At 33.2% G+C, this 18,626-nt stretch overlaps 1 protein-coding gene across 7 annotated transcripts in view; it reads left to right on the top strand.

The window, feature by feature from the left end:
- The window catches only part of Cblb (Cbl proto-oncogene B), a 166,097-nt gene that overhangs the window by 87,048 nt on the left and 60,423 nt on the right, over window positions 1–18,626 (top strand). For all 7 annotated transcript variants that reach the window (XM_048346539.1, XM_048346544.1, XM_048346543.1 and 4 more), the window contains exons 5-9: window positions 5,199–5,355; window positions 10,294–10,415; window positions 14,215–14,352; window positions 17,136–17,223; window positions 18,332–18,463. In XM_048346539.1, the coding sequence (XP_048202496.1) occupies window positions 5,199–5,355; window positions 10,294–10,415; window positions 14,215–14,352; window positions 17,136–17,223; window positions 18,332–18,463 (637 nt within the window). The remainder of the gene's footprint in view (window positions 1–5,198; window positions 5,356–10,293; window positions 10,416–14,214; window positions 14,353–17,135; window positions 17,224–18,331; window positions 18,464–18,626) is intronic.

Genomic DNA, 18,626 nt, shown 5'->3' with positions numbered 1-18,626 from the left:
AACATTTCCTAGTGAAGTTTAGAAACACCTTATTTCTTTACTGTCTCTTGTGATTTTTTCATTAAGATTGTATTAAATCAGTTGATCAATTTCAGGGTAAATGATATAACACTGAAACTGTGAATCTATTAAAGTGTTCAATCTCTTTATGTCCTTTACGGTTTTGACTCTGTGTGTGTATGTTTTGTGTGTGTGTGTATGTGAGGGCGGTAGAGAGAGAAGATGAGTTTTGTGTGTGTGTGTGTGTGTGTGTGTGTGTGTGTGTGGTAGAGAGAGAGAAGATGAGTTTTGTGTGTGTGTGTGATAGAGAGAGAGTGTTGCCTTTGCTCATCTTTTTTCTGGTAGCATTGTAAAAATAAAGTCTTATTTTCTACTTTTATGTAGATTAAATATAGAAGTATGATTTTTGATATTGGTTTACTTTCAGCAAATACATTCAATTTCATTCTGATTTCTCATAGCTTTGATAGGTAAATTTTTATATTTTCTACACATAACACCATATCATAGACAAATAGTACTTTGCTTTTATTTGATTGTTACATAATATATCTTAATGTTTTGTACTACTATAATTGTAAGAGCACACTAGAAAATAGGAAGATTAAAAACTAAACAAACAATATTTTCTATTGTTTTTATTTTTATTGTTATTGTAGAGTTTATCTACAGAGAGGTTACAGGTAAATGAATCAGGTAATGCATATGATCATATAAAGTAATACTTTATGAAATGAACTCCAGGAAAAGGTAATGAGATATTTTTAGTTGCTGTTTTCTTTTCCTTTTGTCTTGTTTGTTAGAACAAAGTTTCTACTGGCAAAGTTTTTCCACAATCCTGTTGTCATCAATTCATATCATCGATTCAAATTTTATCTTTTCAGGCATTATACTCAGTTTTGAAAAAAGGTATAATAATCATAATCCCATAATTTTGAAAATACTATTCTTATTTATTCTTTTATTTTATTTTTTATTATTTTATTGTCAAACTGATATACAGAGCGGTTACAGTTTCATATGTTAGGCTTTGGATACATTTCTTGTACTGTTTGTTACCTCCTCCCTCATTCCCCCCCTCCCCCTTTCCCTTTCCCCCCATGAGTTGTTTAGTAGATTTACACTAAACAGTTTTGCAAGTATTGCTTTTGTAATCGTTTGTCTTTTTTACCCTGTGTCTCTCGATTTTGTTTTCCTTTTCAATACTGTACATACTTAACATGATTAATATTTTTCTCAGCAACTTTAATTGTCAAATAATTTCTATGTTCTATTGCTACTCACGAACTTACTTGCTTTGGATTTTTTTGCTATAATAAATGGTATTACATCAAGGAAACTTGTGGGTGAGTCTTTGCATTTCTCTGGTTTTTGGACACATATATTCTTGCACAAAATTTTCTGGAAGGAGACTTCCTGGGTCAAATGAACTGAACATTTTTTAACTTTGTCACTAGTTTGCCTTTTTGAAATGCTGTATAAATTTGTATCCATGCCCTTGTTTCTAAACACTACAGATGTTGTTGATCTTCAAACCTCTTCTATGTGAAGTGTTTCTACTTTTTTCCTCTGTGTCCAGGCTAAGCACTGAGGTATTTTTGAAAATGACTTACCTGTTTTTGACTTCCTGCAATTTTCATTTCTTTTGCTTTTGTTTTAAGCTTGCAGCACTTTCAAATAAATGTACTACATATATCCACTTTTATCCAGGAAGATGAAGTGATCTATCAATTGTTGACCCACTGGCCCATTCTGGTTTTTTCCTGAGTAATGAATCTTACTTTCTCTGAAGTGTACTCTGTTTTTCACAGCTATTAAAGATAATTTCTCTTGATTTTATGCTTTCATTCAATCATTTAGTTTTAGTATAAAAAGATCCATTGTCTAATAACAGAATTACATTAGGCCATATTTATCATAATCTTTCTTATTTAATTTTATTGTCAAGGTGATATCCAGAGGGGTTACAGTTACATACATAAGGTAGTGAGTACATTTCTTGTCAAACTTGTTACCCCCTCCCTCATTTTTCTCCCAGTTTCCCTCTGCTCTCCCCCGCCAAGTTGTACAGTTCATTTCCAACATACTATCTTGTGATTGTCGCTGTTGCATTGATTCACCTTTTGTCCATTGACTCATCATTTTGTTGTTCCCTTTCTCTTCCCTAATTCACATAAATGGTTTGTTTCTCATAGCATTATGTGAGTAAAACTATCGATTTTCAAAAACTCAGTCCAAGATTTCTGTGTAGTAGGCAGCTGGTAATAAATTTCAGTAATGGCAGCTTGTACTATAACTTTAAATATCCTGTCATGATATTATTATGACAGGGGCCTGGCTATGCACTGGTTTTCAATTCTGTTTCTTGTGAACTGAGAGCTATATGTGATTTTTTGTTTATTGTAAAGGTAATTCAACATACAGTTGTAATTATAAGTAGCAAATTGAACAGATGAAATATTTCTCATTTCTTGAGACATCAAAACTATGTTCATTCTTTTTATGCTTTTCACTTTTTCTTTCTCTTCTCTTTTTTCCTTAGGTTATTTCTACCACACCTAACTTTCTAGTTTGTAAAATAACATGCGATGAACATCTCCCCTGGTTTCTCCTCTAGGGGAAGAGGGAGTAGAAACACTTTTATGTCATCTTTGTAGGCTCCTCCCACCATCCCATACCTCCAGAAAGAATTTTTTTTTTTTTTTGTCAGTCCTGGGGCTTAAACTCAGAGCCTGAGCACTGTCCCTGACTTCTTTTTGCTCAAAGCTAACACTCTGCCACTTGAGCCACAGCACCACTTCTAGCTTTTCTGTGTATATGGTACTGAGGAATTGAACCCAGGGTTTCATGCATGCAAGGCAAGCACTCTACCACTAAGCCACATTCCCACCCCTCCAGAAAGAATTCTATAGCCATTTCCCTTCTTGTTGGGGAAGTTTACATTCTCTGTGGAGCAGGTTTGGAGGAATGTGTTGTTTGCTTTGTGTTTATGTCTCTCTACACTCTTTTTCTACTTCCTTACCCATGGACCTTCTCACTCTCACTCATCTATTCACTTCCTGCACATCAAAGCAGGACTTGTTTGACATACTATTCTTTTTCATTTTATTTTTTGCCAGTCCTGAGGCTTGACCTCTAGGCCTCGGCACTGTCCCTGAGCTCCTTTTACTCAAGGCTAGCACTCTACCACTTGAGTCACAGCCCCACTCTAGCTTTTTCCATGATCTAAATGGAGATAAAAGAGTCTCACAGACTTTCCTGTCCAGGCTAGCTTTGAACTGTGATCCTCACCTCTCAGCCTCCAAAGTAGCTGGGATTACAGGTTTGAGCCACAAGCACCCAGTGTCACATACTATTTATCATAAATTTTCCACGAGAAAAATTAACCAAACCATGCCATAGCTTCCTAATTCCTATTATCCATAAAGAAAATTAGAGTGAATGAATGCCTGTTTGACTTGTTTTTCATAAAGAATTGTGATAAAGTCTCGTTATACAGGTGCAGCTATTTGGTTTAGACATTGTTCTGGAGTGATGTGTTAAAGGAAAACTGTAGAAGTTTGTAAATTTCATGTAATTTTCTCAGGAAATCACTGAGTATTCAGGTCATTTGTGATATGCATACACCTTAAAATAGTGAATGATAATAACTTCATATGGAAACATATTTTGAAAATGCCTCTTTAACTTGTTTTATATTTTTGCAAAAAGCAAACATTGAAGCTTTTTATTTGGCTACCTTATTTTATCCCATGTGCACAATGTAAGAAAAATTCAAAAAACTACTTTTTCCGAAAAAATAATATGTGTGCCATTGAGTGGTACTTTGGTTCTTTAAAATACTTTGGTTTATTTTGTGTGTGTGTGTGTGTGTGTGTGTGTGTGTGTGTGTGTGTGTGTGTGTATGTCTCAGAATCTTTAATTTGGAAAGAAAATGTTGGATGTTACTGTGATGGGCACTGTGTTGAAGCTAGACATAGTCGTTGATGTACATTTTGCTGTACATTGTTTTTTGTAATAAAAGATTTTCGTGTTCTTTTAAAACAGTATCATTTTGATAACCTTAGCCAACTTCTGACGCGTGTTTCTCTTAAATAATGTCTGATGTGGTTTCTATCTACACTTCTCTGTGGTTTCCTGTTTTTTTTTGTTCTTTCTTTTTTTTTTTTTTCTGAATGCTTTCTGAGGCATTAAGCCTTGCCGTTGTTGTTTTTGTTGTTGTGTGTGTGTGTGTGTGTGTGATTTTTTTTAAATGGTTCATCAGTCCTAAGCTTTTTGATAAATACAACATAGTGTTGTAAGCCTGTGTCATCATTTGTTCGTGCCACACCATTTGTTCATGCCACAGAATGAATTCCCGCATATACGATATATATGATACATGACACACACACACACGGTTTCTAGAGCTTGTAGCATCACACATCTTATCCCAAAGGTGTGCTTTCTTTTGTAGGTTGTGGAGCTTGAACTCAGGGCCTTACTAGTGCTCTACCACTTTGTTCTACTTTCAGGTGTTTGTTGTTGTTGTTGTTGTTTGACTGTTAATTGGAGATAAGAATCTCACAGGTACTTTTCTTCCTAGGCTTAATTACATCCACCACCGTCAGATCTTAGCCTGCTGAGTACCTGGAATTAGAGCCATGAGCCACTGGTGCCTGGCTAAAATGGATACTTTTTAAGCACAGAAGTGGCATCTTGAATTTCCAAAAAGTAGTGCTTTGCCTTATCAAAGCAGATCCATGGCTCTCATAGTGCTTTCCAAATTAACATCATCAGATGACTCAGGGCTTGCTATATTTGGCAACCACTGCTAATCATTCATGAAGAGCAAAGTTGTAACCTGGTTGTAAGAGCATTGGTTTAGGATGGTGATCAGACAATATGTACTCCATTTCTGTTTAGTATATTGTGTTTTAAGATATAACAGTAAAGAAAAATAGAAGATGCAATTTTTGTGCTTCCTTACTTTGAAGACTGGCAATTATATCTCCTAAATATGAGTTATTTCTTCCATATAGTCAGGGATAGATTTGGCAATCTAAAAGAAAAAACATGACTAAAGCAGCATAAGTGGTGTCAATGCTTTTTGTGTTGGGCGAAAGGTGAATGTTGGAAATTGGTCAGGTAGAGGAGTGGGAAAAAGGGTCTTCCATGACACTTGATTCCGTTACCTATTTTGTTTCTCCCCTGCACAGAACCATCGTCCCATGGAAAGTATTCAGACAGTGCCTTCATGAGGTCCATCAAATTAGCTCTGGCCTGGAAGCAATGGCCCTGAAGTCAACAATCGATTTAACTTGCAATGATTACATTTCAGTTTTTGAATTTGATATTTTTACCAGGCTATTTCAGGTAAGATTTATACTCACTATATCTGTCTTTCTTTTCTTATTATGTGTGTGCATGTGTGTATATGTATGTCTCAAACACACTTTCACAAACTCATAGAAATGATTTGATTCTTGGTATTAATTATAATCATGGAAGTGTTAGATTATTTCTCTGTGTTTACAGAAAGTGGTTGGCAGAAGTTTGGAGTATCTGGTCCTATGAGTGCGATGGTTGCTTATCATATTTGGGAGAAATTCCAACAAGACTTTTTGGGTTAAACCCTCTTTTTAGTTTTTCACCTTCTTTATCTTTTAGCCCATTGACTGACAGAATGCAACACTCACAGATGGGTTGACTCACAGAGTTGTTGACATCTCTTTTCCTATGGCATTCATTAGATCACATACTTAAGGTAGAATAGCCAACCTCACACAGAATTGTTCTGATTCATCAGTTTGAAAAAAAATTGCTGTTTAATTAATCATGTCCAAGTGTAATTATTTGTTTTTTACCATCCATATGATTAACTTATAGACTTATAGGCATATTCTGTTTATTACAAATGAGGGAAACCATGCAGCCTATGTTTCTTTGGGCTGGCTTACTTCACTTAATATAATTTTTTCCAAATCTTACCATTTCTTTATGAATAGGGGAATTACATTGTGTGTATATACTGCATTTATTTGATCCATTCATGCACTGAAGGCTGTCTGGGTTGATTCCACAATACTCTTAAGCATTTGCACACTTGAGAACAAAGAGGATATTTTTAGGAAAGGATTACAATGGCTCAGTAGCACGTGCATTTATATTGTACTGTTTATAGTTGGTTTTCTTCTTTCTTTTTTCTCCTTTGTTTTATTCCCCATGCCACTGTTATTTATTTCTTCACCCCTTACCTTATATATGAGTTTATGTGATTTACAGAACTGAAGGGGAATCACAGGAATGGTGAGACAAAGGATGAACCAATTCAACAGTGATGCTCATTAGACCCTATGTTGGAAATGAACTTTACAATTTTGGGGGGAAGGATGGTCAGCAGGGAGCAGGGGAGAAAGTGGGAGAAAATAAGGGAGGGTGGTAACATTGTTCAAAAAGAAATATGCTCATTACCTCATTATGTAACTGTAACCCCTCTGTAAATCACCTTTGCAATAAATTTTAATTATAAAAAATTTCTCTACTCGAACATTTTTCTATGTCAGCAAATATTATTCATCAATATGGTTTTCAGTTCGTATATAATATTCTGTCAAAACTGTATGTCAATATTAATTTAACAGAGCTCATTTGGAAAGTATATTTTGTTTTCCTTCTTAAATCTAATATTGACTTTTTATTCTGTTTGTTGCTTTTAAAAATATATTGTTATTATAAAGGTTATGTACAAAGGGGTTGTAGTTATAATATAAGTAAGGTAGAGGGTAGATTTCTTCTTCTTACTGTCACCCTTCTCTGCTATCTCCATTTTCTCCTGTTTTTGTTTTTTAATCAATCTCAATAACTACATTTACATAAATATTTAGGAGCTGATAGCTTGGTGCTGATAATATCATTTTTCTTCTTTTGCATGTATATGAATATGCTTATCTTATTGTACATTCAAAGAATTGAAGTTTGTGTTTAGAGGAATTTTTGTTACTAAAATATTCATTGCCTGTGGGTTACGATTCAAGAATCCCTGTGAAATCTCTTACAATTGCAATATTATATAATACATAAGGCAAATGGATTAGGAACCAACTTTATTTTATTTTATTCTGCAGGTTGATTTATATATGTTTTCAAAGATGTTAGGGTGTAACATTAGTTTTACTTTCCCAAGTTATATGACTTCATTGTTTTATGTCTGATTGATGGACTCTGTAAGGATTAAATGACTGATTGATATAAGCAAACAACACTCCATAGGTTTAATTTATTAAAGAACTCATTAATAGAAGAAAAATTAACTTCTAACAATATGAGTAGGGGTTGATTTTGCTTCATTAGAATTTCAATAATTCTAGCTTACATGTAGGATAAAAAATTTGGGAAAATATTGCATAAAGTATGTTTTGCTTGTTTGAAATTTGTTGTAGTTTTGTGATTATTTCCTTGATGTATATGAGCTATCAGCTCATTCTTTCTAAGATGAACTTGTGAAAAATATTGTGCCACCCAATACTGATCATTTTTATAATATTAAATATTCCTTCTAAAGCATTTCTGATACATATTCTCTTTATTTAATGTGGTACATTACACTCTAAATCATAAGTGTTTTTGCTTCTTTACCTTGTAAGGTAGGAGAAGTAATTTTGTATCTTAAACCTAACCACTCATTTAAAAAAGATTGGATGCCTTTTTAGTATGGGTCTTAAATGCTAGAATGCTTGAGAGTCATGCATTATAGCAACTTAATTTTGTTTAAATGTTAACCCAAACTGTGGCCTAGTATGTGCATATATTTTCTTATAAAGTTGTTTTACTTTAAAATAGCTGAGTAACCTTACTATGATGCTCACTTGGATGAGAGAGGAAGAGTAATCTGTATAAGTACAGCTATGTGAAAAGGTTTTGATAATAAAACAAAAATCTCACCTAGTCAAAAGATACCTGTTTTCTTAGATTATGCAGAAGTTGCAATAAACCAACAAACAAACCCCAAACAAACAAATAAACAAAAACTATGGCTAGTTCCTTCTCCTTCTGAGATTCTTCATTTCTTTTGGGTTCTAGGCTTATTTTGCAGATGCATTGACTGTGATCACACACATGCTTTAATATATGGTGAAATGGATTCTGCAGTTTAATTTTCATCTGTCTTTTTTTTTAATGTCTTTAAGCACTGGATGCTTGTTTCCTTAATTTATATACATATATATGCCTTACATTTATATAAACTACATGAAAATTAGTGTGTTAAGTACTGTAAATATATAGACATTTATGTACTGTAATGCTGGTGGTATTTAATTCTTCCAGTTTTTCTTCAACATTATTAGTAGTATGGTATTTTCACATTGTCATCTGAAAGTGAGTAAGGGACACTGAGGACTAAGGATTTGTAGTTTAAAAGAGTCATTAGGAGCAAGGAGATGAAGTTAGACTTGTATACAGAATGAAAGTAGAAAGCTTTCTTTCTCTTGTTTCCATGCCCTTAGATTTTGGTGAAACATAATGCTGGAGTATCTTAGAGTCTATTTTTCTATAGTTATGTAGCTAACTTCTCAATTTCTTCTTTCTTCTGCCATTACCTTTCTCTTTTCCAGGTAATTGAGAGACATTGGATAGGCAGGTGCTAAGTAGAGATTGTGTTTTTCTTTGCTCTGTCTGGAACTATTGCTTTCATTCTTCCATTTGCACCATATTCGAGAAGAATAGGTCATTGAGCAATAGGCAATCAACGTGAAGGGTTGCATAATAGGAAGGAATATTTAGGCTATATTGTAGTTACAGGGTAATATAAAATATAGTAAAATAGAATTATAAAACAAAAGTCCTTGGTTATGGAAATGAATTATACAGAGTATCCAAGCAGACAAGCAGGCACCTCTCTGAGTTGTAACTCAGTCATAAGCTATTGAAAATAGAAGAATTTAGAGAATGGGAGGATTCATTTCTTTAGTTTTTCTGATTAATTTATATCATTGTTTGAAAAACTGTTTCTGTCAGATTTACAAGAAAACATCTCTTAATCTAAAACAATGTATTAGAAAAATAAATTTTATTTTCCAAAGCACTTCATTTTCTCTCCATTAAGCCATAAGGTTTCAGGATACTTTTGTAAGGAAAAACAGTAAATACATACCAAGTATTTATGGCTGTTTTGAGTGGGTTGCATTTACAAGAAAATCAACATACAGAGTTAATCTATTATATGAATATTTTTGCAATTAATCATTAATCCTCTGAATTATGTACTAAGGAATGGTTGCTAAATACTGGAGCATGACTCAAAGCTCCAATCTCATTTTATGTTTCATTTCTATTTTGATCCATGCATTGGCTATCTATAAAACTTAGAATTTTTAGAACTAGTATTTCCTTAATGTGTGTGGACTTTAATGGAGATGACCACAATAGCTCATATTTTCTGTTCTTGTCTTTTGAAGATAAGGTGTCAAAAATGAAGAAAGAAAGCAATGTCTAGGATAGTAGGTCTCAGTCATTTTTCAGTATATACTATTTCCCCAAGTATTATTTTATGCTATTTTTTTTTAGTGAAACCTTAAGGTAAAAAATTCTAAAAATATACTCCCCCCCAGATACAAAGACAGAATATTTCATGTTAGTATTCTCCAGAGTTCCATTTTAATCCAATTAGATATTTTAGTGTGATGATTAAATGCCCTAAAGGGTTTTGTTTTATATATATATATATATATATATATATATATATATATATGGGCTAAAAATCTTTTTATTATGCAATCATTCTTTCCCTTGTTTTCTTCATCTCAAGGGACATAATCTTTGAAGAATTCCTTCTTGCAGACTTGCTTTACAATAATGAATAACAAGTCTCAAAACAAACAAAAGCAGGATAATTATGTTTAGGGCAACCTTTCCAACAGCTTTAACTTGGCAACTGTGCTACCTTTTTTTTTTTCTTTTCTGGAAACTATCTGAGTGAAATATCTGGCACAAAAAGATGTAATGTGTTGCCAGTTTCTTGGAATGAATGTAGCTTTAGCCTTAAGAATCATTGTAGGGATGATTCACCACACCCTCAAGAGAAGTCCTCTCCTGTGGACTTTTTTCTTCTTCTTGTCATGACAACTGGAGAGTCACCTAATCCAATTAAAGAGAGATTGATACATCAGTGCAAAAGGTTGATTGGAGTCAGATAAATTCTGTTCACTTTTAACAGTATACAGAATTTCTCTAATTATGTGAAACAATGGTTTGGCATGAAATTAGTAGTTGATATTCTCTAGGTAATCGATTTCAATTTCTTTCTGTCTTTAGCCTTGGGGTTCTATTTTGCGAAATTGGAATTTCTTAGCTGTTACACATCCCGGTTACATGGCATTTCTCACATATGATGAAGTTAAGGCACGGCTACAAAAGTACAGCACCAAACCTGGGAGGTAAGAGGTCTGAGCACTGCTAATTCATTTCTAAGTACATTGGTAACACTCATCAGTGCTAGAATGGAGTGGGTGGGGAGGAAAGCCTTGTAGACCAAATGGGTGCTGGGGAATTGAGTCATTTCAGTTAATATGTCGGCTTATTCAGAAACTGAAATGTTCATTGCAAGAAAACAGATGTGCTACTATGTAAATTCATAAATTTAAGGATTCATTAATCATTCTAGTTTTGCTTTTCATATTGGAGTGTGGCATTGAATGTTGATTATGATTGCTTCTGTACAAAATTTTATGTATATGTGTAGAACTTGAATGCTGTGCTAAAGGCAAATGGGTAAGTTTTATGTTCACTAGACAATTTTTGAGGACAAAGCAGTTAAGATCTATGATAACAAATGTGAGTATGCATAAATGCAGATAAACATACATACATGAATTTAGTAAATACTTAAACATGTGTAGTCCATACTTCAAATGCAAATCAATTTTATGTTCTTGGAAACTTCTTTAATACCTTCTGTCCCTTTATATGCTCAGATTTATTTTTTTCAGAGATAAAATTGAGGGAGACCCATAGGCTGAGAACTGTTCATTCAGTCTTTGGGTTGGGCCAAGAATTCATAGCTTATTAACAGGAAATTCAAGACCAGAAAATTGATCTCTTCCATAGCTTAGTGCTTTTTCCCCCCATGATACATCAAATGTATTAGGTACCTAGCCTTTACGCAGTGACATCTCTGCTACAGTGGGCAGTGCAGCCTTCCAGTGTTGTTGGAGATAATGTTCCAGTGTCTACTGGCACACTGACTTTTTTAATGAAAATATGTTTATTAAGAATGAGAGATTTTTTAAAATCTACTTTCTTTTTGGACCATTTTTATTTGATTTGAAATGATTATGATAGTTGACCTTTCACACTTTTCTTAGATGTAAGCCAGGGGTTTCACCACTTCTCTAACAAAATGAAATTTTTTTTCATTAAAAACATAAAGAATCAATGTAGTATACAGAAAGGAGCTAGTGGGTACATGAAATAAGTCAAGTCTTATTAATGTCTTCTACTTGGATTAAGTCAAATGGTTATTTTTGTGATCCACAAAGGAGATATGATGCTTCTACTTTGACTAGGACTGAGAAAAGTCCCTTTGTTAGGTTCAAGTCTTTCTCCTTACCAGATTGTTGCATGGCAAAAGATGAAATGGGTAGTCTGTTCAAAATTATCATATATATGAGACATCAGTGTTTAAAATGTGTTTAGAAAAACTCTTCTTGAACAATGGAAATGATTTTGATAAATATTTGCTTTACAGAATGTCTGTGCTTAACTGGCCCTTTCTCTTGGAAAGTATTTGATCTCTTTCGCTTAATAATAAATGAAACTATTGGTTCTTTTCCAAGAACATATGAACTTCTTAAGTTTTGTTTCACTTGGGAACAGCAAACAGAATATTAGCAATGTGGTGAAATATGCTTTGAGGCTACGAGTGTAACTCAAAGAAAGAGCACTGATCAATGTGTGTGAGACCCCAAGTTTTATTTCAGAGTGCCAAGAAAAAATAGGTATATATAAATATAGTCACAAAACTATATATATTCACAAAATCATATGCATATATGACATATACATATATATGCATATGTCATATATACATACATTTTTGTGAACCTAAGGAAATATCTTTTGACATTTTTAACATTAAAGATGGTTTTAAATCCTAAAACAGGGGCTGGGGATATGGCCTAGTGGCAAGAGTGCTTGCCTCGTATACATGAGGCCCTGGGTTCAATTCCCCAGCACCACATATACAGAAAATGGCCAGAAGTGGCGCTGTGGCTCAAGTGGCAGAGTGCTAGCCTTGAGCAAAAAGAAGCCAGAGACAGTGCTCAGGCCCTGAGTCCAAGCCCCAGGACTGGCCAAAAAAAAAAAAATTCTAAAACATCCTATCAACATGAAGAAATTTATTAGATTTTGTTTAACAATCCATTTTGGGAAGCAAGGTCTTAAAAATAAAGCATAAATACACTTCATGATTTGGGAGGGAGACTACCAAGAAAAGGGTTAGCAGAAACTGATATAAAAATGTGTGAATGAAATTGAAAGTGCATATATACAAGCAATTGTCCTACAAATCCATATTATGTCTCTCGTAAAATTATTAATAATAATGGATGTCTGTATGAATTACTTGAACTTCTTTTATAATAGCTAGTTTTAGAAACATTGTGCAAAAACTGTGCTTAGGAACAGAAAAGTTTTACAAGAATACTTTTATACTTTATTTACTAAAATATGTCATTTACTAGATCTTTATTATATGAAATAAATGTGAAATTACTTTCAAAATATTAACTGTATTTGTATTTTCTTTATTTCAGTATTATACTATGTATATTTCATGAAAATTAAGTTTACAGAGATCTTTATAATTTCTTCATTTTGCTCTTGATTTGAAATATATCTTATACATTTGATAGTGTAACAAGTTACTAACAATCTTTAAATTGTAATTATAGTGACTATCTTTTCTTTTTCACTTTTCATTACACCATAACTTGCTGGTGGGGTGGTAATAATATATCTGAATCTGATGAAGGATAGCAAGTAATTGAAAAGTTAATAACCTATTTCCAGGATCTCTTTGGAGAATCTGTTTAAACATCTTTCCAAGGTCATTTTTGACAATTTTTTTCACCAATATGAAGTTCTTCATAGAAAAAGAAAGTCACAAATTCTTCCTTTCTTTAAAAACTCATTTTTTATGGATGAAATTATATTGCACTACTAAATATACAAAGCAATCAAACTATAAGCATTCTATCATTGAAGGCCATCCACAGCCCTCAAAGCATAATTTGATGATGTAGCTAATGTTTCGTTAGCTTCAACTCAAAATGGAGAACAGTTTAAGGAAGTCATGTCCTTGAAATACGCTGAAAGGTTTTTATATGGCGCATTGGTTCATCACTGATTAAATCATTGTAAAACGCATTTCTTTATTGGATGTATACTTGTTTCTTACACTTATAGAGCAGCTTAAATATAGCCAACAGATGTAAATTCACTTACTTTAACATACATTAAGTAGAGATTATCTAAGTTGTAGTAACAAAATGAATAAGTAAATGAAGATGATGATGATGATGATTTACAAGCCGGTATCTTCTTCCATTGGAAATTTTTACGGAATTTGTAATTTACTTGATTCATGTTTTTTACTATTTTGGCTTTTTATTGAAAGATATTTCAAATTTGGGAGGCAGCTATGAACTTTTATCCAATTTACTTTTTTTGTTAGTGCCATTCAACTCTTTTGAGATATATTTAAAGGATGCAATGTTCAAATACTTGAGAGAAAATGTGTTATTTTAAAACAAATTATTATGCTAACAAAAAAAGTAAAAAATGTTTAAATTAAGAAGTAATAATGTTGAGTTGCACAGTAAAAACTCCTCCTGTCTGAGGTGGGCACATTAAATATTTACTTTATTTCATTTTTGTTTTCCCCAAATAGTTTATGTTGTAGCCATTTTGTAGTAGAGCATTTTCATAGTCAGCATCCTTGACAATGAGGATAATAAATTACTTGATAGTGTACAAGCCAATTTATTTTCCCCTCTGTGTATACATGTCATTGAAAATTTTTTGGATGGATAAAGAGTGAACTACTGTAGTGTTAAAATATGGTAAATGATAGAAATTTGTGTCAGGAATTCTGATTCTGTTTTTAGTTTGGAGTCAGAAGGAAACAAACAGCTTAACTCATGTTCAGCTGAACATCATTTTTCTCCCGTTTTATAGCTACATTTTCCGGCTAAGCTGCACTCGCCTGGGACAGTGGGCCATCGGCTATGTGACAGGGGATGGCAATATCTTACAGACCATACCTCATAATAAGCCCTTATTCCAAGCCCTGATTGACGGTAGCAGGGAAGGCTTGTAAGTATGGGAAATGGGTGCCAGAATGCTTATGTACACCAGTTTGAAAAAATATAGACTTCCCAGCAATGGAGACAGTGGGTAATGATGATGACATTCTGATGGTGGATTTTTAGCCTCAGAACTAAGGTCTTGAGGCTTCTTTGGACTTGCTCTTCAATCATTTGAATAGCTTAGTCAATTGAACTTTACTGTACGTTAGAGCAAACTTTTTCCAAAATCAAATTGCATCATGAGTTTGTATCTTTTATAGGGAAAGTTGAGATTTAAAAACACTTTAAAAATAGATTTATGAAGTAAATTCTTTAAAATAATTTACTTCTCTTGCCTCAGGTAAAGTTAACATTCTTAGCTCTATGTTTTTTGTTTTTTTGTTTTGTGTGTTTTTGTCTCTCCTTCATATCTTTCTCTCCCTCCACTTCTTAGCCTTTCTCTTTGGTCTCTTTTTACTAATACTAATTATGAAACCATATTCAGCTAGATGCCCAAGAGTGGCTACTGGGTTGTAGGGAACCTCTATGTTTAGCCATCTGAGGAATCTCCATACAGCTTGCCAGAGTGGCTGAACCAGTTTATATTACCACAAACAATGAAGTAGGTTCCCTTTTGGCCACATCCCCTCCAGCATTTGTTATTGTTACTTTTCCTGATAATGGACATTCTTACTGTGGTGAGGTGGAATCTCAATGTTGTTTTGATTGGTATTTTTTTTATGGCCAGTGATGTAGAGCATTTCCTCATGTGTCTCTTGGCCATTTTCCTTTCATTTTCAGAGAGGTCTCTTTTTAAGTCTTTTGCACACTTGTTGAGGGGCCTGTTGGTTCTATGAAGATTTTTTTTGGAGGAATTTAATTTTTTTAGTTCTGCATGTATTTTAAATATGAAGCCTTTGTCTTTTGTATGGCTGGTAAAGATCTTCTCCCAATCTGTGGGTTTTCTGTTTATCTTGCAAGCTATGTCCTTTGCCCTGAGGAAGTTCTGCAGTTTGATGCAGTCCCATTTGTCCAACCTTTGATTTGTTGCAGTTGTGGGCCTTTATTAAGGAACACTAAAGCCACCAGCACAACAATGTTCATCGCAGCACAATTTGTCATTGCTAAAATATGGAACTAACACAGATGCCTCTCAGTAGACGAGTGGATCAAGAAAATGTGATACATATACACAATGGAATTTTATACCTCTATCAGAAAGAATGACATTGCCCCATTCATAAGGAAATGGAAGGGCTTGGAAAAAATTATATGAAGTGAAGTGAGCCAGACCCCAAAAAACATGGACTCTATGGTTTCCCTCATAGGGAATAATTAATTAGTATAGGTTTAGGCTAGTCACAGCTGAAGATCACAAGAGCCTAATAGCTATGCTCTTATGAACACATAAGATGATTCTAAGTGAAATGAACTCCATGTTATGGAAACGACTGTTATATCACTTCACTATTGTAATTATTTTCAACATGTCATATGAAACCATAAATTTTTGTTTTTCCTCTTGTATCCTCTTCCTGTGGTTGTCCCCGTGCTATCACTGTATGTCATCTGAGCACCCTGGATACTGTATATACTTGTATTAGAACTAGGGAAGGGAAAGGGAATATCAAAATTGAGAGACAAAGGATAAAAAGACAAAGGACTCCAAAAGCAATACTTACAAAACCGTTTGGTGTAAACCAACTGAACAACTCATGGGGGGAGAGGGGAATTTGGTAAAGGGGGAGGGGGGAAATGAGAGAGGGTTAACAAATTGTACAAGAAATGTAGCTATTGCCTTATGAATGAAACTGTAGCCACTCTGTACATCACTTTGACAATAAATAGTTATTCAAAAAAAGAAACCATATTCAGAAGCATATATTAATAGCTGAGTTCAGTTTATCACATACTGTTCTTGGTTAAAATTTTGAAATCACACATTTATCTTCTGTTTCTAAAGATCAGTAATTTGAAAGAAATGCATAGATAATCTGTTTGGCACCTCACAGTAAATATATGGAATAAATATATATTCTTAGTAATTTTAATCATATGCCATTCTTTATATCCTTTCCTTGTTTTCAGAGCACCACTTTTCAAATTCAGACTTCTGTCCTCTGATAATACAATCTTATATCTACAGATTATGTTTTTAATTTCATTGAAATAAGTGAAGTATTAAATTTGAAAATATCTGATTTGTAAAAATATATGTATATGAACATGTATATGTATGTATATATGTTATATATATGGGTATCTATGTGTGTATATATTATGGCAAGTGGAATATTTGGGTGAAGCGAGATTTGGAGAACTAGAAAAAATATAATTAGAAATAGCATCTAATAATTTGAATAGACAAGTCTAGTAGGATATTATAATTTGAAATAGAAGTATATAGTTAGGTAAGGTGAGAACAAAGTAAGGGGGACATTGACCAAGAAGCATTGTACTCATAACCTGACTCATGGAATAGTATACCCTTTGTACAACTTATTAATAACAGCAATACTACTGATCAATTAAAAATAAAATGCATTGCAGCAATTTTGGAATAGAAACTAATTAACCAGAATGTTAAAATATTAGTATTTGTAAGGACTATACAGTTAAGGTATCTATAGTGAAAGTGCTTACTTAATGGTTTGAGTCCATATTATGTATTTGTTACGTGATAATGTTGAAAGCAGATGTTAATTTATAACATGTAAAAATATTGGTTTAAATACAGAAGAATCTGTAAATAAACCTAACTGCTATTAAAACATGTATGTTTAAAGTAATTAAGTTTATGTTTAAATCCAGTTATCTGTATCCTGATGGACGAAGTTATAATCCTGATTTGACTGGATTATGTGAGCCCACACCCCATGATCATATTAAAGTTACACAGGTAAGGATACTTTCTGGAAAAGTTATAATTGTTAATATTACCTTTGAAATCAGTCAGACTGTAAAATCATCTACAAATATTTCATACAAGCTGTAACTACTTCCAAGGCTGAAAAAAATTACTTTATATATTTGTAAAAAAAAAATCTGCTAGACATATACTAATTATTACTAATGAGGGGGTTGGGGAAGAGGAAAGGTGGGAGAAAAATGAAGGAGGAGGTAACAAGTTTCATAAGAATGGTACTCACTACCATACGTATGTAACTGTAACCCCTCGGTATATCACCTTGACAATAAAAGTAAGTGTAAAAAATCTGAGTTTAATGTTTTTACATAAAGGATTGGCTTTGATTTAGAGGTAACTAAATCCATCATGGATAGATAGATGTGAAGAAAAAGTCTCATAAAGAAAACTAAAGTATTTCAATTATTATCCTGTAAGAATCTTAAAAACAGTGAATTAAATGAGTAGAAGTAGTTTAATATACCGTTTGTTTAGTTGCTGGTATGATTAGTTTTCTTGACAATGTTAAGGGAAAAGACTGCATTCTAGAGTAAGAGACTGAATGAGAATTTGAAGTTCATATTTAAACTCACTGTGACATGTATGTGTTTTTTCCTTAAGAAATTATATGCTTTGGAGATTATGTGAAGTAGTAATTGTGGCAATTGTGTAGAGGCCAGAAGAGCAAAAGTTTTACAATCTTAGATTTCTAAAGATAGCTAAGAAACAAATTTTAGTTTTCAGACAGAATTAAATTTTTTTTTGACAGTGAACTTAGATGAGAACATGGCATTTACAGAGAGAGATGTAAGTGATTTCTAGTGGCATTTTAAATTCAGAGTTTTTGTTTTTTGAGTGAACCACTGAAGCAAGTTCTTATAGGAATTGTATGGAACATTAAATGATCGTACTTAAAATCCTATAAAATCGCTGGGAAGAGCCTAGAAGTTTCAAAAATTGGTTTTGCAAACTAGATCATGATTATCTATTATAACATGTCTTAAATTGCAATATAATTCCAATGAGATCAAGTGGGAGATGTAATATTAACTTCATACAGGAAATACATTAGCATTGGCCAATACTCTCCTCTTTGTTTCAGGAACAATATGAACTATATTGTGAAATGGGCTCTACATTTCAGCTGTGTAAGATCTGTGCAGAGAATGACAAAGATGTCAAGATCGAGCCCTGCGGGCATTTGATGTGCACTTCTTGTCTAACAGCATGGCAGGTACAGCTTGGGTTTCAACAGCAGCATGTCCGGTTTATGTGCACATTCAAACTTCCTTTTTTTTTGGTTTGCTTCATCTTAATGATTAAGGGAATAATACTGCTAAACACTTTATTTGAAATGTTTGTTTATATAAAGCTTATGCTTAATCATATATAATTTG

This window comes from Perognathus longimembris, chromosome 5 (genome assembly GCF_023159225.1).
Source record: "Perognathus longimembris pacificus isolate PPM17 chromosome 5, ASM2315922v1, whole genome shotgun sequence".
In the NCBI taxonomy this organism is placed as follows: domain Eukaryota; kingdom Metazoa; phylum Chordata; class Mammalia; order Rodentia; family Heteromyidae; genus Perognathus; species Perognathus longimembris.
Note: the sequence above shows the minus strand (reverse complement) of the source record. Positions and strands in the feature narration are given on the sequence as shown.